The sequence below is a fragment of the Empidonax traillii genome, unplaced genomic scaffold, assembly GCF_003031625.1.
Source record: "Empidonax traillii isolate 1590-97213 ecotype Southwest subspecies unplaced genomic scaffold, ASM303162v1 scaffold1283:size300302, whole genome shotgun sequence".
Classification (NCBI taxonomy): domain Eukaryota; kingdom Metazoa; phylum Chordata; class Aves; order Passeriformes; family Tyrannidae; genus Empidonax; species Empidonax traillii.
In genome coordinates this window covers 145,060-166,175 of record NW_020956476.1, presented here as the reverse complement: position 1 = coordinate 166,175, position 21,116 = coordinate 145,060, and the positions used below count along the sequence as shown (strand labels likewise).

Genomic DNA, 21,116 nt, shown 5'->3' with positions numbered 1-21,116 from the left:
GCTCTGCCATCACGTGCAATATTTAGATCCTCTTTAATCACTTCCATGGCTTCACTTCTCCAGATCAAGCCTTCAGACTGCCTCGAGTCTTTAGCTTAGATGGGTGTGGTGCCTCGAGGGCTCCTCAGCTCGGGGGGTTTCTTAGGCAACAACAGGCACCTCTGAGTTTTAACCTGTAGTTCCTTCTTCCCCAGATGCTGAAGACTACCTGGCAGAGGGGCTGCAGAACGAAAACTTGAGTGCTGAAGCCAGGGAGCAGAGGGATGTCATCCTTTTGGGCTTCCAGAAGGTCAAAGCCAGGTTGGTGCCCTCCGAGTTACTCTCTAATCAAAGTGCTTCAGAATGGTGGCATGTCTTGGGGTGATGTGGTTGGCCCGTGCTTTGAAAATTCCTGGACGTTCAGGGCTTGGTTTTTATGCTCCCAATCAATCAGCTTTGTGATTGTCTGAAAAATTGTCGTTATTTTATTGGGAGTTTCGAAGTCAAAAATGATGCCTTGGGCTGTGAGTGTGCAGCTCTTCTCAGATGGGTCTCTGAGCCTCTCCTTTTCTTCCTTCTCCCTTGTTCCAGAGAGGATTTTGTGGAGCAAATCCATCACTTAAGTCTGTGGGTAAATCAATATACAGTGAGCAGAGATTCGTGCTGTGGACTTGCTGCTCAAAGTACCTTTTTCACAGGGGGCTCCTGAGCTCAAAAATGGATTGTCTGGACTTTGATACAGTGAAAAGGAATGAAGAGGATTTATTGACTTAGAACCCAGGTCAGACCTGCATTTTAAAGCCTCATGTCCTCAGGACTGTTCCAGTCCTGAATAAGAACATGAGATGCATCATTTGGAGAAATGAATGAAGCAAACTAATTTTTTTCCTCCCTATTGTTCTGAGGGAAAATTGAGGAACAAAAAAAAAAAAACCAACCCAGAAATCAGGCTGCTCGAGGCTTAAATAAAACTTTCAGCCTCAGCTGCATTATATTTTTGGCCAGAAATGTGATCCAGAGCTTGCTGTTAATGCTCTAGTTACGAGCTATGAGTTGTGTCACTTGATGTTGAGGCCTGACAATAAAGCTCAGGGTGGCTGACTGAGCTGAGCATCCAGTTTAAATAAAACTGCTGTCGAGTCCCTGAGAAGAGGAGAATTTTATCCTTTGGAAGGGCACAGCCAGACCTTATTCCCTGCAGTCCCACTGAAGAACTTTGCAAGATACCCTGCTGGATCTTAATCGATCTTTCCTGCTGGCTAATTAAGCATCAGTTTTACTCAGCAGCTCGGGACTGTGTAATTATCAGCCTGGGTTGCCCTGAATAATTGAAACAAGCTGAATGCAGAAGATGGAAACCTTTGGAAAGCGGGGCTGGAGCTTATCTAGTGGAAGGATGGGGGCAGGGGTGTAGCAGTGTCCTGTAATACTGCAGGAAAAGGGCTCAACTGCCTGTTTATTGCTGTGATTCCTCAGAAAAATTCCTATTCCTGGTAATCTTGGATAGGAAAAGTTAAATAAGCAGAATTCTGAAGTATTCAGACATCAAGGAGGATTTGTTTGGTTTTTTTTTGTTTTTGAAGTGTCCTGAGAGCACTCAGCTTTCCAAGGGACAACTCTGTGTGTCCATGGAGTGCAACTTTAGGTCTGGTTTTAATGAATTAAACCCAAATAGCATGAAACTGGATCAATGTGTGAGGCAGCTGGCAAACCTGGGAGCTCTGGGTTGTTCCTGCTTCCTGGAGTAGGTGCTCTGTCTTCATGAGCTGTTAGAGCTGGGAGTGGGGCTTGAGGAATGGGATAAGGTGCTGCTCTGGCTGTTGTTCCTTGGACTTGTGGCTTCCCAGAGGTTGTTTGGCTTTGATTTGCTCAAAAAGGAGCAGCTCTTTGGGTCCTGGGGCTGATGCTGTGACTCAGCCTTGGCTCTTGGCCCTTTTTCTCAGCCCAAGGGTACAATTTGGGATAAAGCCTTTAGGACCAAATCACTTCAAAAAAAAAAAAAAAATAAAATGCAGTGGGGTTGGTGAAGCAGCCTTTGCATCAGGAGAGGGGATGTGAAATCCCTCCAGGATGCTCAGGTTGAGATGTGGGGCCCCAGTCCTGTTGCTTATTGAAATAACTGGCTGGTGCTCGTGGAGGGGAAGGCGAGGCCCTCGAGCAGAGACTCTGATTTCTGACTGGGTTTCATCGCTCAGGGGCGTTTGGAGAGGGGGAGAGCTGAGGATGTGAACTGTCCTTGTTGTGCCCTGAGCCATTAACGCCATGATTTGTGGTGGGAGATTACTGTAACCGTGACTGGATGGTTCTGTTTGAGCGGATCTGGGCAGGTCTTGCTCTCGGGGCCGGGTTTGTCTCCTCGGGGAGCTTCCTGTGGCTTTTGTGGCGGGTGTGCAGGAAATCATCAGCCTGCGTCTTCAGGAAGCTCCTGCCTCCCCCCCAGCAGCCCCAGCACCCTCGGTGGGGTGTGTTGGGTTTCATTCTCTGGCTCCACAATGGCCATGAGTGAAGTGCTCAGCTGCTGGGGAGGGACAAGTGCGTCTCCAGGAGGGAAGAGCTTCACCTCGGGCGATTATCCCGAGCCAGGCTCGAGAACCGTGCCTGTAACTTGGCTGTCAGGTCTTTACGTGGCTCCTGTCCCCGCAGCCTCGTACCATTCCCCCTCCAGGAGGGTCAGGGAGGATGGCTGTGATGTGAACCAGTGCTTTGTGCCTCCACGTGCTGCCTGGCAGGATGGGTTGTTCTGGCTGGGGGGGTGTGGGAGGCCAGGGGTGGGATGTGGCTGCAGGTTATCGGGTTTTTTTGGGGCAGCCCGGGCTGTTCTCGCTGGTTTTGCTGGAGGAACCGTGTCTGAGGCCGTGCAGGAGGTGGCTGTGGGGAGGCTGTCACCACAAGCCTGAGTTATGAGCCTCTGTGCTGCTTTACTTTCAGAATCCATTTGGTTATTTAAAGTGCACTGTTGGGCTGAAACAGTTCTCTTTTATTTCTCTTTTTTTTTTTTTCTTCCCTCCCTGCTAGTCCTCTTTCTTACATAGAAACCCTGGCCTGGCAGTTTTTCTTCCTCATATCTTTGATTTTCATGCAATATTCTGAGCTGGGAGGGATCTTTAAAGTCCCCTGTGATGAGGGGACATGTTAAATTTGCAGTTGAGCTGCCTAAATGGATATTTCTGTTTCTGTTTGATACCATTTTGTCAATAATCTGCCTTTTTTTTTTTTTTTTTTTTTTTTTTTTTTTTTTTTTTTTTTTTTTTTTTTTTTTTTTTTTTTTTTTAAATTGCTTTCCCTGGCATCCAGGAGAAGCCACAGAGCACAGCTGGAGGCTTGGTCCCCAGGAGTTACCAGTGTGAGGGATGAGGATCTCACACAGTTCTGTGCTCTGACTGTGGACTGAGGGCTTTACTCGAGCTCTGACTTGGGAAAACAAAGTGTTTTTATGTTATACAATATATTTTATATGCATATTAGTTTCATTTAAAATTATATTTAAATACAAAAAGCTTAAATGTAAATATATTGTAATCTAATCTCTTGTATAATAGAATATGAATATATTTCAATTATCTCACATTTGTTTATGTGAACATTTATATTATATATGATATATAAAGACTACAAAGTATATAATAACAGATATTATACAATACACAAAATATATAAATATAGGGAATATAGATAAATGCATATAAAAATAAATATAAAGAGATTATTAGGAAAAAAGCTTGCCAGGCCAGGGTTTCCATATAAGAAAGTGGAAGAGGATTTGACTTAATAGGGAGCAAAAAAAAAAAAAAAAAAGAGAGAAATGAAAGAGAACTGTTTCAAGGCTGAGCAGAATCCAGAGGGGTCTGAGATGCTCTCAGTGCCTGGGGACATGTTTGCATGCCCTCCTTCAGTCTGAGCTGCAGAAATGGTTGGGTTTGGGGAGAAAACAGGCCTGTTTTAATAAACTTCTGCCCGTATTAACTCCATTTATTACTTCAATTTTCAACCTTCTTTGAAAGTTTTAAGATTGAAATTAAAGAAAATGCGATTTCAGGGTAATTTTGCTTCATTAGGGTAAATGTACTGCCTGTAATTCCTCCCAATATTAAACTCATTACGCTGAATAATGTGTGATACCAAGATAAAAAGGAATTTAAGGATGTGACCTGATGGGCAGATAATTGAGCTCGGCACATTAATGCCAGGGCTGGACTGTAGCCCCACCACATTGTCCTTAATTAGGCAAAGTGCTGTTCTCCTCCTTCATGTTCTTCAGAGAGCTGAAATTTATTTGCTCAGCAAGGAAACGATCTTGCTGAGCAGGATTTCATTCACACTTTCTTTGCCCATTAAATACAGATTTATTCTGAAAGGAAAAAAAAAAAAACCTAAGAAAAAAAAAAAGGCAAGTCCCTGTCACTTCAGTGCTGAGCAGTTGGGGGATTAATTTGCATTTTGCAGCCTCAGAATGTGCTGCTGGAGTTGTTTTGCCCTCTGTGTGGGGAGCTGTGGTGCTCTTTGGGGTGGGGGAGCTGCTCTGGGGCCCCCAGCTGGTTGTTAATGCAGATCTGGAGCCCCTGCTCAGCCTGCCCGTCCATCTGCGAGCATCTCCAGGCATTCCTGGCCTTCCCACCAGTCACATTTAATACTCACCCTGCTGACTGGATTTCTTTTTCAAGTTGCTGGGAGGATGTTCCCAATTTATGCTGCAGTCTCAGGACGGGGTTTGTGGCACAAATTCAGGCCAGCTCTGTCCCACCCCACCTGCTTTTCTACCTGGGGGCAGCGTGGCCTCTCCTCTGCCCCTGATGCACTTTGGTGCCTCCTGGCTCGGCATCCTGGCCATCATTTGCATCGTTTTCCATCCCAGCTGATAAAATTACCCCTGTTTCCCCCCTCCATTTCCTGGTGGATGCATTGTTAATCTGAAACCTGAGGACTGGAAATGATTGAAGCCGTGTAACCAGAGTCCTTTGCATTGCTGCTGCTTCTGTGTAACATTTAGCTGAGAAATGCATTTGAAGTGGTTTGTAACTGATTTTTGCTAATGGTGAGCTCCCCAATCCCATTTTCATCTTCTTTTTTTTTTTTTTCCTGCTTGAAATCTTGTACAGCATTGATTTTATTTTTTTTTATTATATTTTTTTTTTAAATTTCCTCCAAACATTAAAACCCAACGAACACTGTGCACCAAACAAATTAGACTGTCTCAAAATATCTAACCTAATAACATCTGTGGTGGTATTAGTGTTCTTAATTGGACAGGAAAATACAGGAAATTTGATTGAAACCTGACTTTATTTTATGGTTCCTGCTGCAATTGAGTCTGAGAGGAAAGTGGGGTTTAGACTTTTAGAGACTTTAGAGCTGCAGAGAGACCATTATACCCATCAAGTTTGACCCCCTGCATAACACTGAGATTTCAGACACTGATTTTTTTTTTTTTTTTTGCTTCTGGCCCCAGATGGATCAGGTTTGATGCCTGATTGACTGATGCTGGTCAGTAACTCTGTGTGGATGGGAGGAGGGCGTGTGTTAATGATGGATTTTCCTGGATTTCTGGGCATTGATGGGATTTGGGACTCTCCCCATGACAGCAACAGGGGCTGAGGGGCCTGGGGTAGATCTGCTTGACTTGTGTAAAGGGTGGAAAATGTAGGAAGAAAATCAAATTCTCTTGGTGCTCCAAGAAAACACAAGTCCTGGGCTTGTACCAGAGGGTGAATTCAGACCCAGGGTGGCAGGGAAAATACTGACCCAGGGGGAATTTCATCCCTGTGTATTCCAGGGCTCTACCAGCCCTTCCTTTTGGAGCAAGAGGGGATATTTCTGTGTTTCCTTGGTTTGAACACTCTTGGTGATGCGATAGGAGCCTTTTTAATCAGGTGCTTAAAATAAACAGTCGAGACATGACCAAATACTTCTCCTATTCCCAAACTTTCTGGCTAAGAAAATGAGTGAGGAGCTTTTATTGGTGTTTGCGAGATCTAAAAAAATTGTTTCTTAAGGATGAAAACGTCCAGCTGATCCCAAAGCAAATAACTTCCAAACTAAAGATGCAGCTGAGGAAGGAGCAGGCCTTTGGTTTCTGAGTTAAGCTGGCTCAGGGGGGGTGTGTGTGGAGCAATTACAGTCTATTTTTTAATTATTTGCTGGGAGATGTTACTGGGCTGCAACTTTCAGGGTAAACCTGCAAAGCTGGAGTAGGAAATGTTGTGTAAGTGCCTGTTACCCACAGATAGGTGTGTTGAGCAACGTGCTCCTCACTGCTCTCTTAATTGGGAACAAAAACGTTAATTGGCCTCAAGCTCTGCTCTTTGGAGGCAGTTCCTCCTCCTCTGCTGCACAGAAACACCTTTTATTCTGATTTTATCTGCACAGGACCTAGGGCTGTGGCTGTTTCTGAATTAACCCCTGAGGCTGCTGAAGCAAAAATGGGAGTTTTGCCCAAACAGTTGCATTTCTCGCAGGAACAAAAAGAAAAGAATGTTCTGGCCACCCGTGAAAGTGGTGAGGAGAGAACTTGGTGATTTAGCTGAGGCTGCAGGAAGGGGAAACACAAAGTGGTGCTTTCCCCACCCTCCCTTGGTCAAAACATCAGTGGAAAGAAAAATGCTGGAAGTGCAAATCCTTGGATATGATACCACAGTATTTTCAGTACCTTCTACACTCTTAGGGTCAGTAATTTATTCAAGATTTCCATGCAGTCAGTGGCACAGGAAGGAATTGGATCATTACTCTTCCATTCTCTGTAAGAACAAGACCATTTTCCTCCCACTCCCGATTAAATTTTAAACTAACTTTTATTCTCTGCTTAAGCCTTTCCAGAGTGCAAATGATCAAAGCTTGAGATTAAAGACATACCCTGATCTGAGGAGATTAGGATTTTTGACTGTTTCCTTATGCTAAAAAAAAAAAAAAAAAGGCCAAAGCAAAGCATGTTTTTGGTATTTCCCCCCTGCCTTAAATTTGATCAGAGTGAAGCTTAACATGGGCTTGCTGGTCCAGTAGGAAATGGAACTCAATTTTACATTTTTTTAAGCCATTTTACTGTATTAAAAATGACAGAGGTTAGAAACAAAGCTCTTATACTTTTATTGAACTGGAATTACAAGTGACAGAAAATCATTTTGGTCCTGGTGCAGTAAATGTTATCACTAAAACATGTGCAGGGGAGATTAGGACAGTCTCTCAAGCACAAGAGACAAAAGTTCACAAAACCAAGAAGTGATTTTTTTTTTTTTTCTGCTGTCCTTGTCTGTTCAGGAGACAAAAGTATCTCAGCTCTCAGGGCTGGTGGATTTGGAGGGGGGGGGGATGGAGGGACCTCTGGCAGAGCCCAGGGTGGAGATCCCTCAATTCAGATGTTGAATAATGATTGGGTTCTTAAAATAAATGTTGAGGAACAGGTAATGCCGATTGGAAAGGGGGAGCTGGAGCTGCTGTTGGGGTTGCCCTGACCTTGGGCAGGTGGTGTTGCCTCTCTGGGCTCTGGGAGAGGAAAGAGCTCCTTGTAAAATTTGGGAACCGCTGCCAGGAGCATCCAAAGGCCCGGAGGAATCTGTGGCCCTTTCTCCCTACAAAGCACAGTGGTGTGGCTCCTTCCCCTCCAGCCCAGCTGTTATTTATCACCCAGCCCAGTCTCCCAGCAAAGTTTCTTCTGTCTATGCACGTTCTTAATTTTTCTTTCTTGTCCAAAGCAAACAAGTCAAATAAATATTATGCCCTTAATCAGAATTCCGTTGTTGTTTTCTAATTAATCTGTGTCAGTAGCTTGGATGTTTGTGTTAAATCATTTTCTTCATGAAAGCTTTTAATGAGGAAACAAATTGATTGGATTTTTACACACTGGATTCTTGCCACTAATGCCTATAGACCAAGCCTTTGTTACACATCTTGCCTGTGAATGGGTCACTTTGTGGTTTATCCCCAGTCCTTGATCTGTTTCCAAAACTCCCCAGTGCTTGTTCCTTTATTAAAAGGGCTCTGATTTCAACCCAAGACGTGCCCAAAGAGTGAGAGAGGGAGAAAGGAATTTCTTTTGGCGTGGGCAGAGCGTGTGTTGCCCTCTGTGGTGCTGCTGCTGGAGGGGAGGTGTGAGGTGAGGACAAGGAAACACTCACGGCATGGTTTGGATTGGAAGGGACCTTTGAAAGTCCTTCATTCGGGCTGGGAAGCAAAAGGTCACCTAAATCTTTGTGTTTGGAGGGGGAGACCTTTTCCACTGGGTGGAAGTTCATAAAGTCATGGAATGGGTTGGGAGGGACCTCAAAGCTCATCCAGTGCCACCCCCTGCCATGGGCAGGGACACCTTCCACCAGCCCAGGGTGCTCCAAGCCCCATCCCAGCTGACCTTGGACAGGGATGGGGGACCTCCCAGTTCCTCTTGGAGCTCCCTGCCCATTCTGTGGGTTGCTGGCAGAATTCTCCCATCTGTCACTCATTCATCAGGCTGGAACAAACCTTTGAGAAAATAATGTATCTTATGACCCTTTTTTCTCTTTGGTCTTTCAGGTACCACTTGGCTTTTCCACCCCGAGGTGAGTACAGGTGGGGGAAGGAGGGGGAGCACTCATGGGATGAGCCTGAGGGGCAGGAGGGGTTGGATGTGTGTGTTCTCCATCCAAAATGAACAGGGAGAAGAGTCTAAACTGAATTTAAAGCTGTGTGTGGCAGTTGTGAGGCTGGAAAGGGGCAATGGCTGCAGGAGGAGCCGGGGTGGTTGTGGTGCTGAGCAGCAGCAGCTCATTTCTCCTTACCCTGGAGAGCAAAGAATGCAATGTGTGTGGTTCTGGCATAAATTTATTGTCCTGGACAAGCCCAGGAAGTTTTTTTTTTTTTCTGCAAAACTTCTGTCTCCAGAAAAGCTTTAAAGTTTGGAGAGGGCAGGGGATTCCCATGGACCATTGGCTTGGGAGCAGAGGCTGCTGGGTGACCTCCAGTCTCATTGCTCGTGTTTAACCTGAACTTGAAACTCAATCAGCCTCCAGGTGTGGACACATGGCCGGGCTGTAAATTTTCCAGGCCCGTGACCATCCCCTGTTATGTCTGTTAACAAGCTGGGAGACCCTGATGGTGACTTTGATCTTCATTTCCTCAATAATGGGGGTGATGATTTACACTTTCCAGGGTGCCTGTGGGTCACAAGCCCTGTCAGTGGCTTCTCCTGCATATTAGGGACAATTGATGGATCTGTATTTGCTTGGAGCTGACCTGGAGCACCTTGGGCTGTATCAGATTGGTGGAGCTCAGCTCCAATTGCTGATTTTGGAGCGTTGGGTCCAACCTGGCTGCAGCCAAGGCACAGGGAGCAGTGGGACTGTCCTTTTTCCTTAAATTTTCCTGGAACAACGGTGAGCACAGACAGATCAGTGTTCAAACAACCTGGGAGCTGAGACTGCCATAAAACCCTTTCCGAGTGTTCCAACTCAGCTAATCCTTCATTTACTCCAGGAATAAATTCCAGTGTGTTACCTCCTCCATCAGGGCCCACTTCCAGCACATCCTGCCTGTCTGGCAGCACAGAAATGTCAGAAATGCAGCAGCGCTGCAATTCCCACCAGAACAGTGTTATCACATTTTAATATGAGCCTCGGTGCAGCCTCGGTGCTTCTAATTGCTTTCAAACCATTGTTTGCCTGCGTTGGGTTGATGAACCCAGCATCTGGCATCATTTGAGAAAGTACAACAGACAGCTGTGTGCAAAATTAAAAAAAAACCAAAAAAAAATTAAAAAAAAGACGCCCAGGGAGAGAGGGTTTGAGCACATAAAAGGCTCCAAATTAGGTTTTTAAATTGGGAGGGTCCACACAATTCGAAGGGTGGAGGAGAGGGAGGCTTTTGTTCCTTTGAAATCGTCTTTATTCTTTCCTGGAGTTGGAAGCTTAAGTGATATTAGGAAGAGATTTGTAAAGAGGGGTTTAATTCACTTAAATCCCTGCTAGGAGTTCCTGGGCAAGTGTTTGGGTCTTCAGGTGTCTCTAAATGTGCCCCCCACGTCATCTTGGGAATTCATATTGGTCAGGAAAAAACATGCTAAGGAAACAGGAGGATCTGAGGGTGGAAACATGGACTTGGACATCACCTGGAGAGGCTGAACTCCGGTGTGTGAGCCTTGCTGGGGGAAGGAGAGGTGATGGTGAGAACCTGGGGCCTTCTGGGTGGAAAAGAGCCAGGGAACAATAAAGTCAGGGGTGACTTTATTAGTAAAAATAAACCTCATGTGCCTGGACATCTTGATAAGAGGACTGTGAAACCCAGGTGTGAATTAGCTGCACTGCCAGGGCAGTTTTAAAATATTTAAAGTATTTAAATAACAGCCTGATGTGGCAAAGGAAGAGTTTTTTGGGTTTTCCTTTTGAAGAAGGTTTGGGATTTCCTTTGGGATGTCTAGTGAAGGGTTTTCTCAAGGGTTTAAGCACAGCCTGTGGCATGTCTGGTCAAGGCAGTTGAGCTCCTTGAAGCCAAAGCCTTGCTGTGAAATCCCCCCCCCCGAGGACCAAACCCTCAGTGACTCCAAACACCCCACCCTGCTGAAAAGGAACAGAGTGAAATGAATGGGAATGGTCTTGAAAGTCCCCATCAAGCAGAAATCTGCAGGAAACAGGAGGGCAGGTCTGGAGGGTGGGTTTGGGTCCGTGAGTGTGGTGCCAGAAGGATGGAAGGGAACAGGGTTTGGGATCTGGAGCAGGAGCTGCTGTGCCCCAATCCCAGAGGCAGATTGTAGTGTGTGCAGCTTGTTTTCAACTTGTTCCTCTGGTGCCCTTTGGAGCAGGGCTGGCTGCCTGTGGGAAGCATTTCCTACACTTCATACGTTTCATGCACGTCTCGCAACAACCTCCCCTCTGTGGGAAAGAGAGCTGGGGGAAGCTGGCAGAGAAAATCTGGAGAGGAGCCCTCCCCCCGGGTCCTTGCTGCTCCTTCCATCTCTGCTCATCAGTGCAGGGGAAATGCTCTGCAGCAGCCGGGATTTGCGAGGCAGGGAGGGAAGGAACGGTCTGAGGGAGCGGCGAGAGGCCGTTCGGGGGTACTGCAAGGGCAGGCGGGACACAGAGGTGCGAGTTTGGGAAGGGGATGGAAGGACAGGGAGCAATGCAGAGGGAAGGGATAAAGGGGGAAGAGGTGTGTGTGGGGCTAAAGAAGAAATGTGCAGGCAGGGCCGGGGATTTGGCGTTGCTGGAATGGGAATTCCCGTTAAATCTCTGCTCCAGTCCCAAACCCAGAAGATGTGCAGAAAACCAGTGTGGTGGGAGGTAGATGAAACCACTGGTGTCTGTACAGTGCTTGGGGTTGATTTTACTTTGACTGATGTCTAGACAGTATTTTTTGAAGTGTTGAAGGCCAGTTTGGAACAGCCTGGTTTAGTGGAAGGTGTCCCTGCCCGTGGCAGGAGGTGGAATGAGATGATCTTTAAGGTCCCTTCCAACCCAAGCCATGCCATAATTCCATGATTTTGAGACACTCTGGAGCGCAAATGAGTCTGTAACATTCTACTTGAAGACAGAGATGGTTAGAGATGGAGAAATGTGGCTCTGCCCTCGCAGGGTGTGACAAAGGATCGTCCCTCCCAGTCCTCCTGGGGTGGATACCTGGCCCTTCATCCTGGGTGGGGGTCCCCTTAGCACAGCCTTGCCCAGAGAACTCTTAATTTCCATGTACTTGTTCTCACTAAAATGATTCCTGGTGGATGCAGTGGGAGGCAATGACTTTTTACTTTTATTTTGAGGAGAACAGCCCCAAATAGATGAATAAAACCAGATTTATTTTCCCTGAGCTTATGACAGCCCTTTTGTTTTTCCATCAAAAATTCATCCCAAATGGCTTTCTCTGAAGTGCTGTGTGTGTGTGTTTGGTGAACAGTAAAGTCCCTTAAAATATTCATAAGTAGTGAAAACATGCAAGAGAGAGAGAGAGAGTTGTTCCCATTTTTAAATGTAATTTAGGACGTTTTTAATATAGGATATTATGAAATGAGATTTCGGAAAACTGAGGTTCCAAAAAATGTGTGTGAGGTACCAGAGCATTTCCAGGTGTGTCCAGGAGCTGGGTCCAGATCTACTGCTTCTCCCAGAAGAAGTCACCTGCCTGGAGTCAGGAGCAATAAATGCCAGTGCAGAGCAGGGAGAGGGGGATAAAACGTGACTTTAAAATGGGAGCCTTCATGTTCACTAACAGGATTAGGCACAGAACGGCGTGGAAAGTCTCAGCAGGCCGCTTGTCTGGTGGGATGCCCCGCTCTGCTGAGGTGTGGATGGTTTCATTTACCTCTCTCAGCCCTGCAAGGCTGGGGTTGATGCTGGGGCAGTGCAGGGGCTGGGTTGGTACCTGGGGGGGTGTGTGCAGTTCCCTCTCGTGACCTGGCATGGCACAAAGGCTCCGGGGGGAGATTTATGGAGCTGTTTTCCTCTCTGGAGCCCCGAATCCGTGGGGCTGAGCCGAAGCAGGGCCGGCTGGGAGGCGGAACCGGGCACTGCTCCCCGCTCAACATGTTTGGCCCGTGTAGTTATGACAAGTACAAGTAGCAAATCGTTAAAGCAGCAAAAACACCGTCCTGGCTGCGAGGATCCCCTTTGAAGCCGAGGCAGAGTGTTCCTGAATGAATGGGGTGCCCGGTGATTTGGGGAAGTTTTATTTACAGAAAGCCCTCTTTGCCTTCGTGCCAGGGGGGCTCCGGCCCCGCAGCGAGCGGGGTTCACGCACGGACACCCGGCCTGGATTGATGATGTGCTTGGAAACGCCAGGGGGAAAGCATTGCCTGGCCAGTGCCTGTAACCCACTGGTGGGGTGTCCCTCCCGTCGCCAGGCATGGAATTCCCCCTCTCTGCAAACACCAGACCCCTGGAGGTGCCAGAACACGCCGAGACCAAAAGAAAAACAAAACAACTTTTGTTGGGACTCTTCCTGGAGCCCCCACCGAATAAACACGAAGGGATGTGTTCTCTAAGGGGAAAAAAGCCAAGCTGTACCATCAGCACTGCTGACAGGTCCCTTTAGCAGCGCTGAGGTTTTGCTTCTTGCAGCTCTGGCCATGCCCTTCTTTGCCTCTGTGTGTATTAAATCCTGGGCTAAGCTAATCTGTGCACAGACAGTATTTTTTTTTTTTTTTTTTAAGCAGTGAAATCCCTCCTGTTCCAGAGTTTTGCAAACTCGGAGCAGCTGCTCAGCTTTGCTTTTTTACGGGGGCTTATAAATTATTCCTCTACCTGAGGTATTGCAGAAATTTGGGGAGGGAAGTAATGATTGCAGGAGGGAACAGAACATTCTGCTTGGCAGAATGTCCTGGGTAGGAGGCAGCAAGTGGTTTTGCTCTGGGAAGGGCTGGATTATGGGGGGTTTGCATCTTTATTTAAATATATATCTTATTTATACATACATACAGAAAAATAGTGAGAAGTGTGTACTTTGAAGCTGTTGCTGTGACATTTCAAGTGTTCAAACCAGAAATCAACTCCCCCGCCGTTTCATGAAGCTTTGAAATCTTTTAAAGACCTGGGAATTGAGGCCAAGGGATGGAGCATTGGAGAGTCCTGACATCCAGCCTGTCCCAGTATGGGACTGGGAGCAGGTCTCTTGCCCCAACTGCTCCAGTGACCCTCTGGGTGTGGTTTTAGTGGTCAGAAGTAGGTTTAGCTGGCTGTGAGCACACAGGAATTAAGGGGGAGATGTTTACCCTTGATTGAAATTCCTGTTGCTACATCAGAACAAAATACAAAAGGCCTTTCCTGCGTTTCTTGAAAATATTAAGCACTTTCTTTTTTGTTGTTGTTGCTTTTTGGGTGTGTTCATTGTGGGAGGAGAGAAGGGAAGGGCTCCAGGAATAAACATGTAATGTGATTTAAAAAGAAAGTCCTGTTCGCTGCTCTCAATCTTTCCTCAGAGCCAGCAAGTGAGGAGCTTGCAGAATTTATCAGAGGGTTGAAAAGCCAGGTAACACAACTCACAGTGTGCCTGGGTTATTCCACACTTCATGTCAAAACTTCCCTGACCTTTTATTGAGAAGAATTAGGTTGATGAGGAGGGCTTCCTGAACTCCTCTTAAACCAGCCCATTGATTTAGAAGTCCTTGCAAAGGGGAGGGCAGTTCCCTGGCTTGGGTTACTGGGTGCTTCGTGGAGTTCTCGAGCTCATTAATCAAAGTTGCTCCGAGTGTCGGAGTCACCCCCAGTCCTGTGAAACCCATCCCAATTGTAACTCCTCGGGGCAGGGTTTGCCCTCTTTGGTCACCTTTAGCACTGTCCTTCCCCAGGGAAGGTCAGGGCACACCAAACTCCTCAGGAGGAGGTATAAAAATGTCAGTGAAAGATGTTGAATATACAGCAGTTTGGGGAGTGAAATGTTAACAAGTTCTATTGCTCTCACTTTGGGCAGTTAATAAAATAGCCTAATTATTAGATTGGCTAAATTGCCTGATGTGCAGGGCTGGAGATGCAGAGCCTGCCCAAATGAACCCACTGTGTTTTCTGCACTTGTTTGTGTAATAGGGGTGTGCTGCAGTTTTCATAAGGAGATCTCGGGGGTCGTTCTGATATTCTGGGATGATTGTGCAGCCCAACCTCAGCTCTGTGCTCAGGCAGGTCAGAGCCTTCAAGAAATTGCCTCCCTGGGGACAGAGGAGGAGAGAGGTGGTGGTATCCATGAGCAGTGGTGACAGAGTCCAAAAATAGGGGAAAATGATGTAAATCCTCTGTTTTAGCCACTCAGATGTTTTGGAGGCTGTCAGGGGCCGATGTGTTGTAACCTTTGAGCCTCACTGGGGAATCTGTGCCCTCAGCCCCCGCTCCTGACTCTCCAGCTCTGGAGTTTTGAGTCTCTCCCCCCTCTCCCCACAATGATTCTGCTTTGTAGGGCAGGAACCTCTCCCAGATCACCTGCACAGAAACCCCTCTGCCCTTTGCTGATGCCCCACCCCGGAGCTCACCTGTCAAACCATCCCCTGCCTTATCCCGCTGGTTCTTCCCCCACCCCCGAGTTCCTCTGCAGGGCCGTGCTCCCGGCTCGGGCATTCCCGGATTTCTTCTCTAAGGGTGGAAATCGCTGCAGATACGGGCAAGACAGCCTCCTTGTGTCTTGTCACTGGAATGTGCTCGCCCAGCTCCAGCTCCCTCGGGGCTTCCATGGGGGTTTCAGGACAGAAAACCCGCTGACCCTCCCGACACTGCCACGGACATAACTCGGGACTGGCTGGCCTCGAGTCTCCTCCTTGGGGCTGATGATGTTGACATCTCCTTTTTTTAGCTCCCAGACTGCATTTGCAGGACTGTTTGTCAATTATTGCACAGCTTCACAGGCAGCTTTGCTGCTTTTCTGCCTCCGAAGGTGAACCAAAGTGTAGGTTTGTGACGTTCCTCTGCCTCCCCGTCCCCTTCCCTTCCAAGAGGAATAATTTATTAACAACCAGAAATACCAACTGTTGGTAGTTTTTGGGCTGGTTTGGCTCGTGCTGGGCGGGTTTTGTGTTTTGCCCTGATGTGTTGCCGGGTCAGCAAAGAAAGGATAAATCTTGTTTACTTGTTTACATCCCGTGGGAATCCTGTGCCTGCCTGGGTTTCAGGCTGGTCCCAGGCAAGGCTGAGCTCTGCTGGGCTCCCCCTGTCAGGCAGCTGTTCTGTGGAGCTGCTGCCCACTTGAGAGGCAGGATCTGCAGTGCCTCTGCTGAAAGGGTGCCAAGGGGTGGGAAGGGAGAGGAGCTGGAGGGGGGAAGTCAGAGGGAGCAAAACCCACGGTGAGAAGAAGGAGAGAAAACTGGAGAGGGGAAGCTCAGCTGGGGGATGGCACAAGGGGGATAGAAAATCCAGAGCAAAGGGGAGAGTCTGGGTGAGCTCAGCAGCCTCTCTGCCTGGAGCTGGGGGATGTTGAGGGCCCCCGACCTCTGAGTTATTTGGATGCACGAGGATGAGCTTTGCTGTCTGACACAGCAGCCCTGCCAAAGTCTTTTTCTCAGGCCAGCCTTGCAAGTTGGAAACTTCTTGAATGCCATTTGTGGGGTGTTGGTAGGGCTTGGGCTTTCTGTCGTTGCCTCTTGTTTTTTTTTTTCCTTTTTAGAAACAACCCCAGAATCAGTTACAGGAGGACATTTGAATATCTGCATATCGGATTAAAGCTCTGTGAATTAATAGCTTCCAGGTTATTTACTGTTTTGTGGAGCCGTGAAGTTGCTCTGCCACGTGACAGGGAGAGGAAATAATTTAACCCCAGCCTTGCTCTGAGCTTCTTGCTTACCTTTGGGTTTATCCCCTCTGGGCTGAGAGTCACAGAACTTCAGCTCTTCACGTATTAGTGGAATAAAATGTGCTCTCAGGCACGTGGTGGGGCTCTTGGGGGTGCCCTGTGCAGGGCTAAGAATTGGACTCCATGTGGGTCCCTCCCAGCTCAGCATATTCTGCATTTTGGGCTCATCCATAGAACTTTATTATTTTTTTCCCCCTTGACGAGAGGTTTTGCACCCCAGAAATCGCAGTTTTCCCCTCTCCACGCTTTAGGAATCCTGCTGGTGGTGTGACCCGGGTCTGTGCTTGGTGGATTTTAGTAATCCCAGGAAGTTTGTGGCCTTTCTGTGCCCGGGAAAAGGGAGGTGGAGGCGGGGGTGGTTTGGGCTGTGCTGGCAGCGCATCCCCGGCTGCTGCTGCTGCTGCTGCTGCTGCGCTGCAGCCCGACCTGCTGGGCACTGGGGATCATTGCAAGCCCCATCCTCCCCAGCACTGCAGCAGAACCAGCCCTCCTGCCAAAGAACTTCCCGCTTTCCGCTCGCGTTTGAACATAAGTGGCGTTTTTAGTGGACCATTAATTTGCTTTACTGCGTGTAATTAGCAAAAACTGGATACTGAGTGGAGAAAATGAGGCTTGGAGCGGATTCACTTGTCAGGCAGCCAAGCCCTGTTTGGGTCGACGTTTCTAAAACAATGATAAATCGGCTCCTCCTGCGTGCGGGGAGGTCCCTCCCTTTGCTTTTGACCCTGGAGCCGGGAGGGAGACCCGTCCTGCTGGTAAAACACGGCTGAGGCAGAGCTGGGTTCTGCTCTCACCATGGCCTCGGCTGCCTCCTCAGCCAGGAAACGAGTTATTGTCCTTCTGTGCGTGGTTCCCACATCCAAAAAAATTATATGGATGTTTATTAGGCAGGATAGACCCTCTGAGGTCTGCACGTAGAGGATCTTTGGGGTTTGCTGTTTATAACCCTGTTGGTCCAGCCTGGCCAGGGGGGGATGGATGGCAACACGTGGATGTTGCTGCACGGTGATGTGCAATAGAAAACAGGGCGTTTTGAGGCAAATGTGACGTTCTCCAGGCCCTGGCACTTGGAAGGAAGGCAGTAATCTGTGTGAGGAAGGTGCAGAAAATCTGCATGCACCAAACCCTGAGCTCTTTCCCATATTAATCACAGGGGTTTAACCACACAGAGCCAAATGGGCGCTCGGGAGCTGACGAAGCCTTTAAGGCATTCGAGGAAAAAAAAAAAGAGAGAGAAACATCACACATTTTCGAGCACATAAATGTGTTTAAAAAGGTATATAATTTATAACAGCAACGTTGACAGAGCTTTAACTACATTACAAGAGCTAAACTATAATATATTTACATGTGAGTGGTGCTGACTGTGTGGGTGCGTCTCTGTTGATGTGTTTCCGTGTGATTCTCCATAATTTCAGCGAGTGATTGTAAGGAAGGGACATTAAACCAGAGTATTGATAATACTTTTACAGCTTCTGCTTTGGGAAATGCATTACTGCTAAATTAGTCCCTGAAACTCTAGAGATATTAACACTGTCAAGCATGAAGGCAGATGGGATTTGGATCAGAGACCTTTATTTGTAGCATGATACTGAGGAGTCATTACTTGAAAGCAGGAACTTTGTTTCCTTGAATATTAACTGGAGTTGGGGATTTTCCTTCCGCTTTGGCACGACCAGGCTCATCATAAAGAGTGTAAATGGAACTCGCCTGGTATTGATTTTTCTGATGCTCTAAAAAGATGCTTAATGAAACTCTGGGTACCTGGATAAAGACCTTCCCTGAATGCAAACTGAGCTTAATTGCAGTTCCCTTAACAAGCTGCTGAAGATGAATTTTTTTTCTCTGACAAAGCCCTTTCACCTGTTTAAATTGTTTCTCTTCCTGTGTATGCCTGGATGCATTAATTCAGCTTTTTTTTCCTTTTCACCCCATCCCTTCCTCGGAATCATTCCCTGAATTGCAGAGAGCAGGGTTGGTGCTTTGAGGTTGTGGAGAAGAAGCAGCAATGTGTTGCCTGATCATGGAATCTTGGAATGTTTTGGGTTGGAAGGGACCTTAAAGCCCATCCAGTGTCACCCCCTGCCATGGGCAGGGACACCTTCCATGAGCCCAGGTTGCTCCAACCTGGCCTTGGACACTCCCAGGGCTGGGGCAGCCACAGCTTCTCTGGGAAACCTGTGCCAGGGCCTCTCCACCTCCCAGGGAAGGGGTTTTCCCTGAATTTCCCAATATCCCATCTATCCCTGCCCTCTGCCGTTCCCCCTTGTCCTGGCACTCCATGTCATCGTAAATAGTCTCGTGGTGACTCCTTCTCCTGTGAGTCCTGCTTGTTCTCCTTGCTCAGCAAACAGTGCCAGGGGAGCCCCTGGATGAGGTTTAAGCCCAAGAATCCTCTTGCTCTTTCCCTTAGAGTCAATCTTGGTTTTGTTTGTGCTCCAAAGAGCAACAAGTCGGGGAATTTTGCCGAGGATTCGAGCGGGAAGATGGAGCAGCACTGCGTCAGGTGCAGGGTAATTATTTGCTGGGGTTCTCTGCCTATTTGGTTTTTATTCCCTGTGTTTTCATTAAAAGCTAATGAGTTTTTTCTTCATCAGAACAATAGCTTGGCCCCTGACAAGTTGTTGGTTATTTTTTCTGCTTGGACTCAACTGGCTGTTGCTGCTCCATAAACTTTATGGAGAAGTGGATTAAAGCACCGAGAAGTTCTTGTAATGCAAATCCAAATGGAAAAGCCGTAGGATTAGTTTTAAGCAGCAGAGTTTGTTTGTTTGTTTGGTGTTTTTTGTTGATTTCTGGTTTGTCACTTGAAGCAATAGGTGGTGTTTGAAAATATTCCTGGTGCTGAACGGAGCCAAACACCTTTGTGCTGATTTGTGCAGCAGCTCACTCGTGGTCCCGGGTCTTGCTGTGCTTGGAATGCTCCCTGGATGGGGAGCTTTTTATATCTGATTGTTTTCCATCTGAATTACACTTGGGTGGGTGATGGGATCTTGCATGAGCACGTGAACCCCCGTCTCCCCTCCTGCACAGGGACAAGGACAACCCCCCCGTGCGATATTCCGTGGGTGGGAATTGCTCTGCCAAGGCAGGGACCTGGGGCTCCAGGGCCGGTGTGTGGAACAGCTTCTGCTGCTGTTAACGCCGGTGACTTATCCCTGCGAGGAACTTTGCTGATTGGGGCCCTTGTTCCTGTTCCAAGTGGTTTAGTGCAGCCACGCACGGGTGCCCGAGCCGGGCGCTGCCTGTGCCGGGCCAGGGAACAGTCTGCTCGTTATCCCCATAATCCTGCACCTGTATCTCGTTAGGAGGGACCACCTGTTAGCTCCGTGCTGCTCTGGAAAAACGGCTTTAACACGCTGTGCTGGGGCTGGGAGAACATGTTGTTTTCAGGGCTGGTGGAAAGTGTCTGACAGCGCTCAGCACGGGCAGGCCCCTCCTCGGAACCGACTCCCCGTTTGCCTGTGATGGCAGCTTTTTATTAGAGCCTTTTTTATAGGAGTGAAACGGGGAAGAGACATCCCCTTGTCACACCCAGCTGAGCGAAGCAGCGGCAGGGCTTGGCCAAGGTCGGGCGGTCAGTGGAGCGCTCGGGGATGTGCTCAGAGCCTGCTCAGCCAGAGCAGGGCTTTGCCTCTGCTTTTTAACCCCTAATTGGTTGGTTGTTCCCTCGTGGAGGTGCCTGTGTGGCTTTTGGTTTCTTGCAGCGCAGAGGGACGGGCTTTGCTCGGTTTTCACGGCTGAGAATGAATCCGTGGGTGGGTGGTTCCTGCAGCAGCATCTCTGCTGAGGTGGGATCCCGTGGGAGGAGGGATCCATCAGAACCTGCCCTTTTGGGCCAGGCACCTTCAGCTCTCTTCTTGGCATGGGGAGTCAGCAGTGCAGATGGTGCTGCATGATGGCACCTCCCCAAAGGAGAGGAGTTATTTTCTGCATTTCCTTTTTTCTCCGGAATCTGATGTTCCACCCTGAGGCTGCTGGAAGCGAGTGGGAATAGAGCTGGGAAAGGATTTTATGGCTGCTTGGGCAGGAAAGCTGTAATGGCTTCAGGGGTGGGCTGCCAGGGACCCCTGTGTTGTGTCACTGACCCCCAAAGGCCTTTGGTAAATCCCAAAGTCGAATCTTCCATCGGATTTTCAAGACTTTTGGGTTTTAGCATCAACGAGGCTCTCTGGCACCCAGTGTGACTTGTGCTTTCATGAGCTCATCTGGGGGAGGACAGTCTTGTGCATGACGTTCCTCACAGCCAGATCGTTCCTTTTGATGAAGAACTGGAAGTTTTCTTGAAAATGTGCCCTTGATGCACGAGCCTGGGGGTCTCAGGGAGCTTCAGGTTGCAACCTGGGCTGTTAAAAACAAACCACATCCCAAATACTGTGTCGTGTCTTTCTGCAGCTGAGGCTTTAACACCATCTCCACTGGGGTTCTGAGGGTTGGAACCTCCCTGCCAGGCCCTGGTGCCCTTTCATCAGTGCTTGATTTAAACTCCTCTGTTTGCCGAGATAAAACTTGGGTTTAGTGTTTGAACACAATTAACATCAGCTGAAAACTCCCCTTTCTTGCTGTTTGGTGTGTGTTGAATGAGTAAGCAGCTGTCTTTACCTCTGCTATCAGCAGTCTGGGCTCTGTGTGTTCAGGAAATATCAGCTTGAAAGACCACTTTTCACTTAGCTGAGGGTGAGTGGTATTTTCCTTTACAGGTAGGCCGTGCTCCATTTCTATTAAAATTTGCTATTAACATCTGTCACTGTAGTGCCTAAGTGCCTCCTGCACAAAATCCAATATCACTTGCAAATTCCCCAGCAAAAATTCAATGCCCCATCAAGCCTGGGGATGTAACAGCTCCTGTCTCCACACCCAGATGTGGGGGCTTTGTTAATTTGTGTGTGACTGCCTGGCACCGAGTCAATCTCTTTATCCCTGTCACT

At 47.9% G+C, this 21,116-nt stretch overlaps 1 protein-coding gene across 1 annotated transcript in view; it reads left to right on the top strand.

The window, feature by feature from the left end:
• The window catches only part of SKAP1 (src kinase associated phosphoprotein 1), a 132,936-nt gene that overhangs the window by 5,023 nt on the left and 106,797 nt on the right, over positions 1 to 21,116 (top strand). The window contains exons 2-3 of the mRNA XM_027906352.1: positions 195 to 300; positions 8,476 to 8,501. Of these exons, the coding sequence (XP_027762153.1) occupies positions 195 to 300; positions 8,476 to 8,501 (132 nt within the window). The remainder of the gene's footprint in view (positions 1 to 194; positions 301 to 8,475; positions 8,502 to 21,116) is intronic.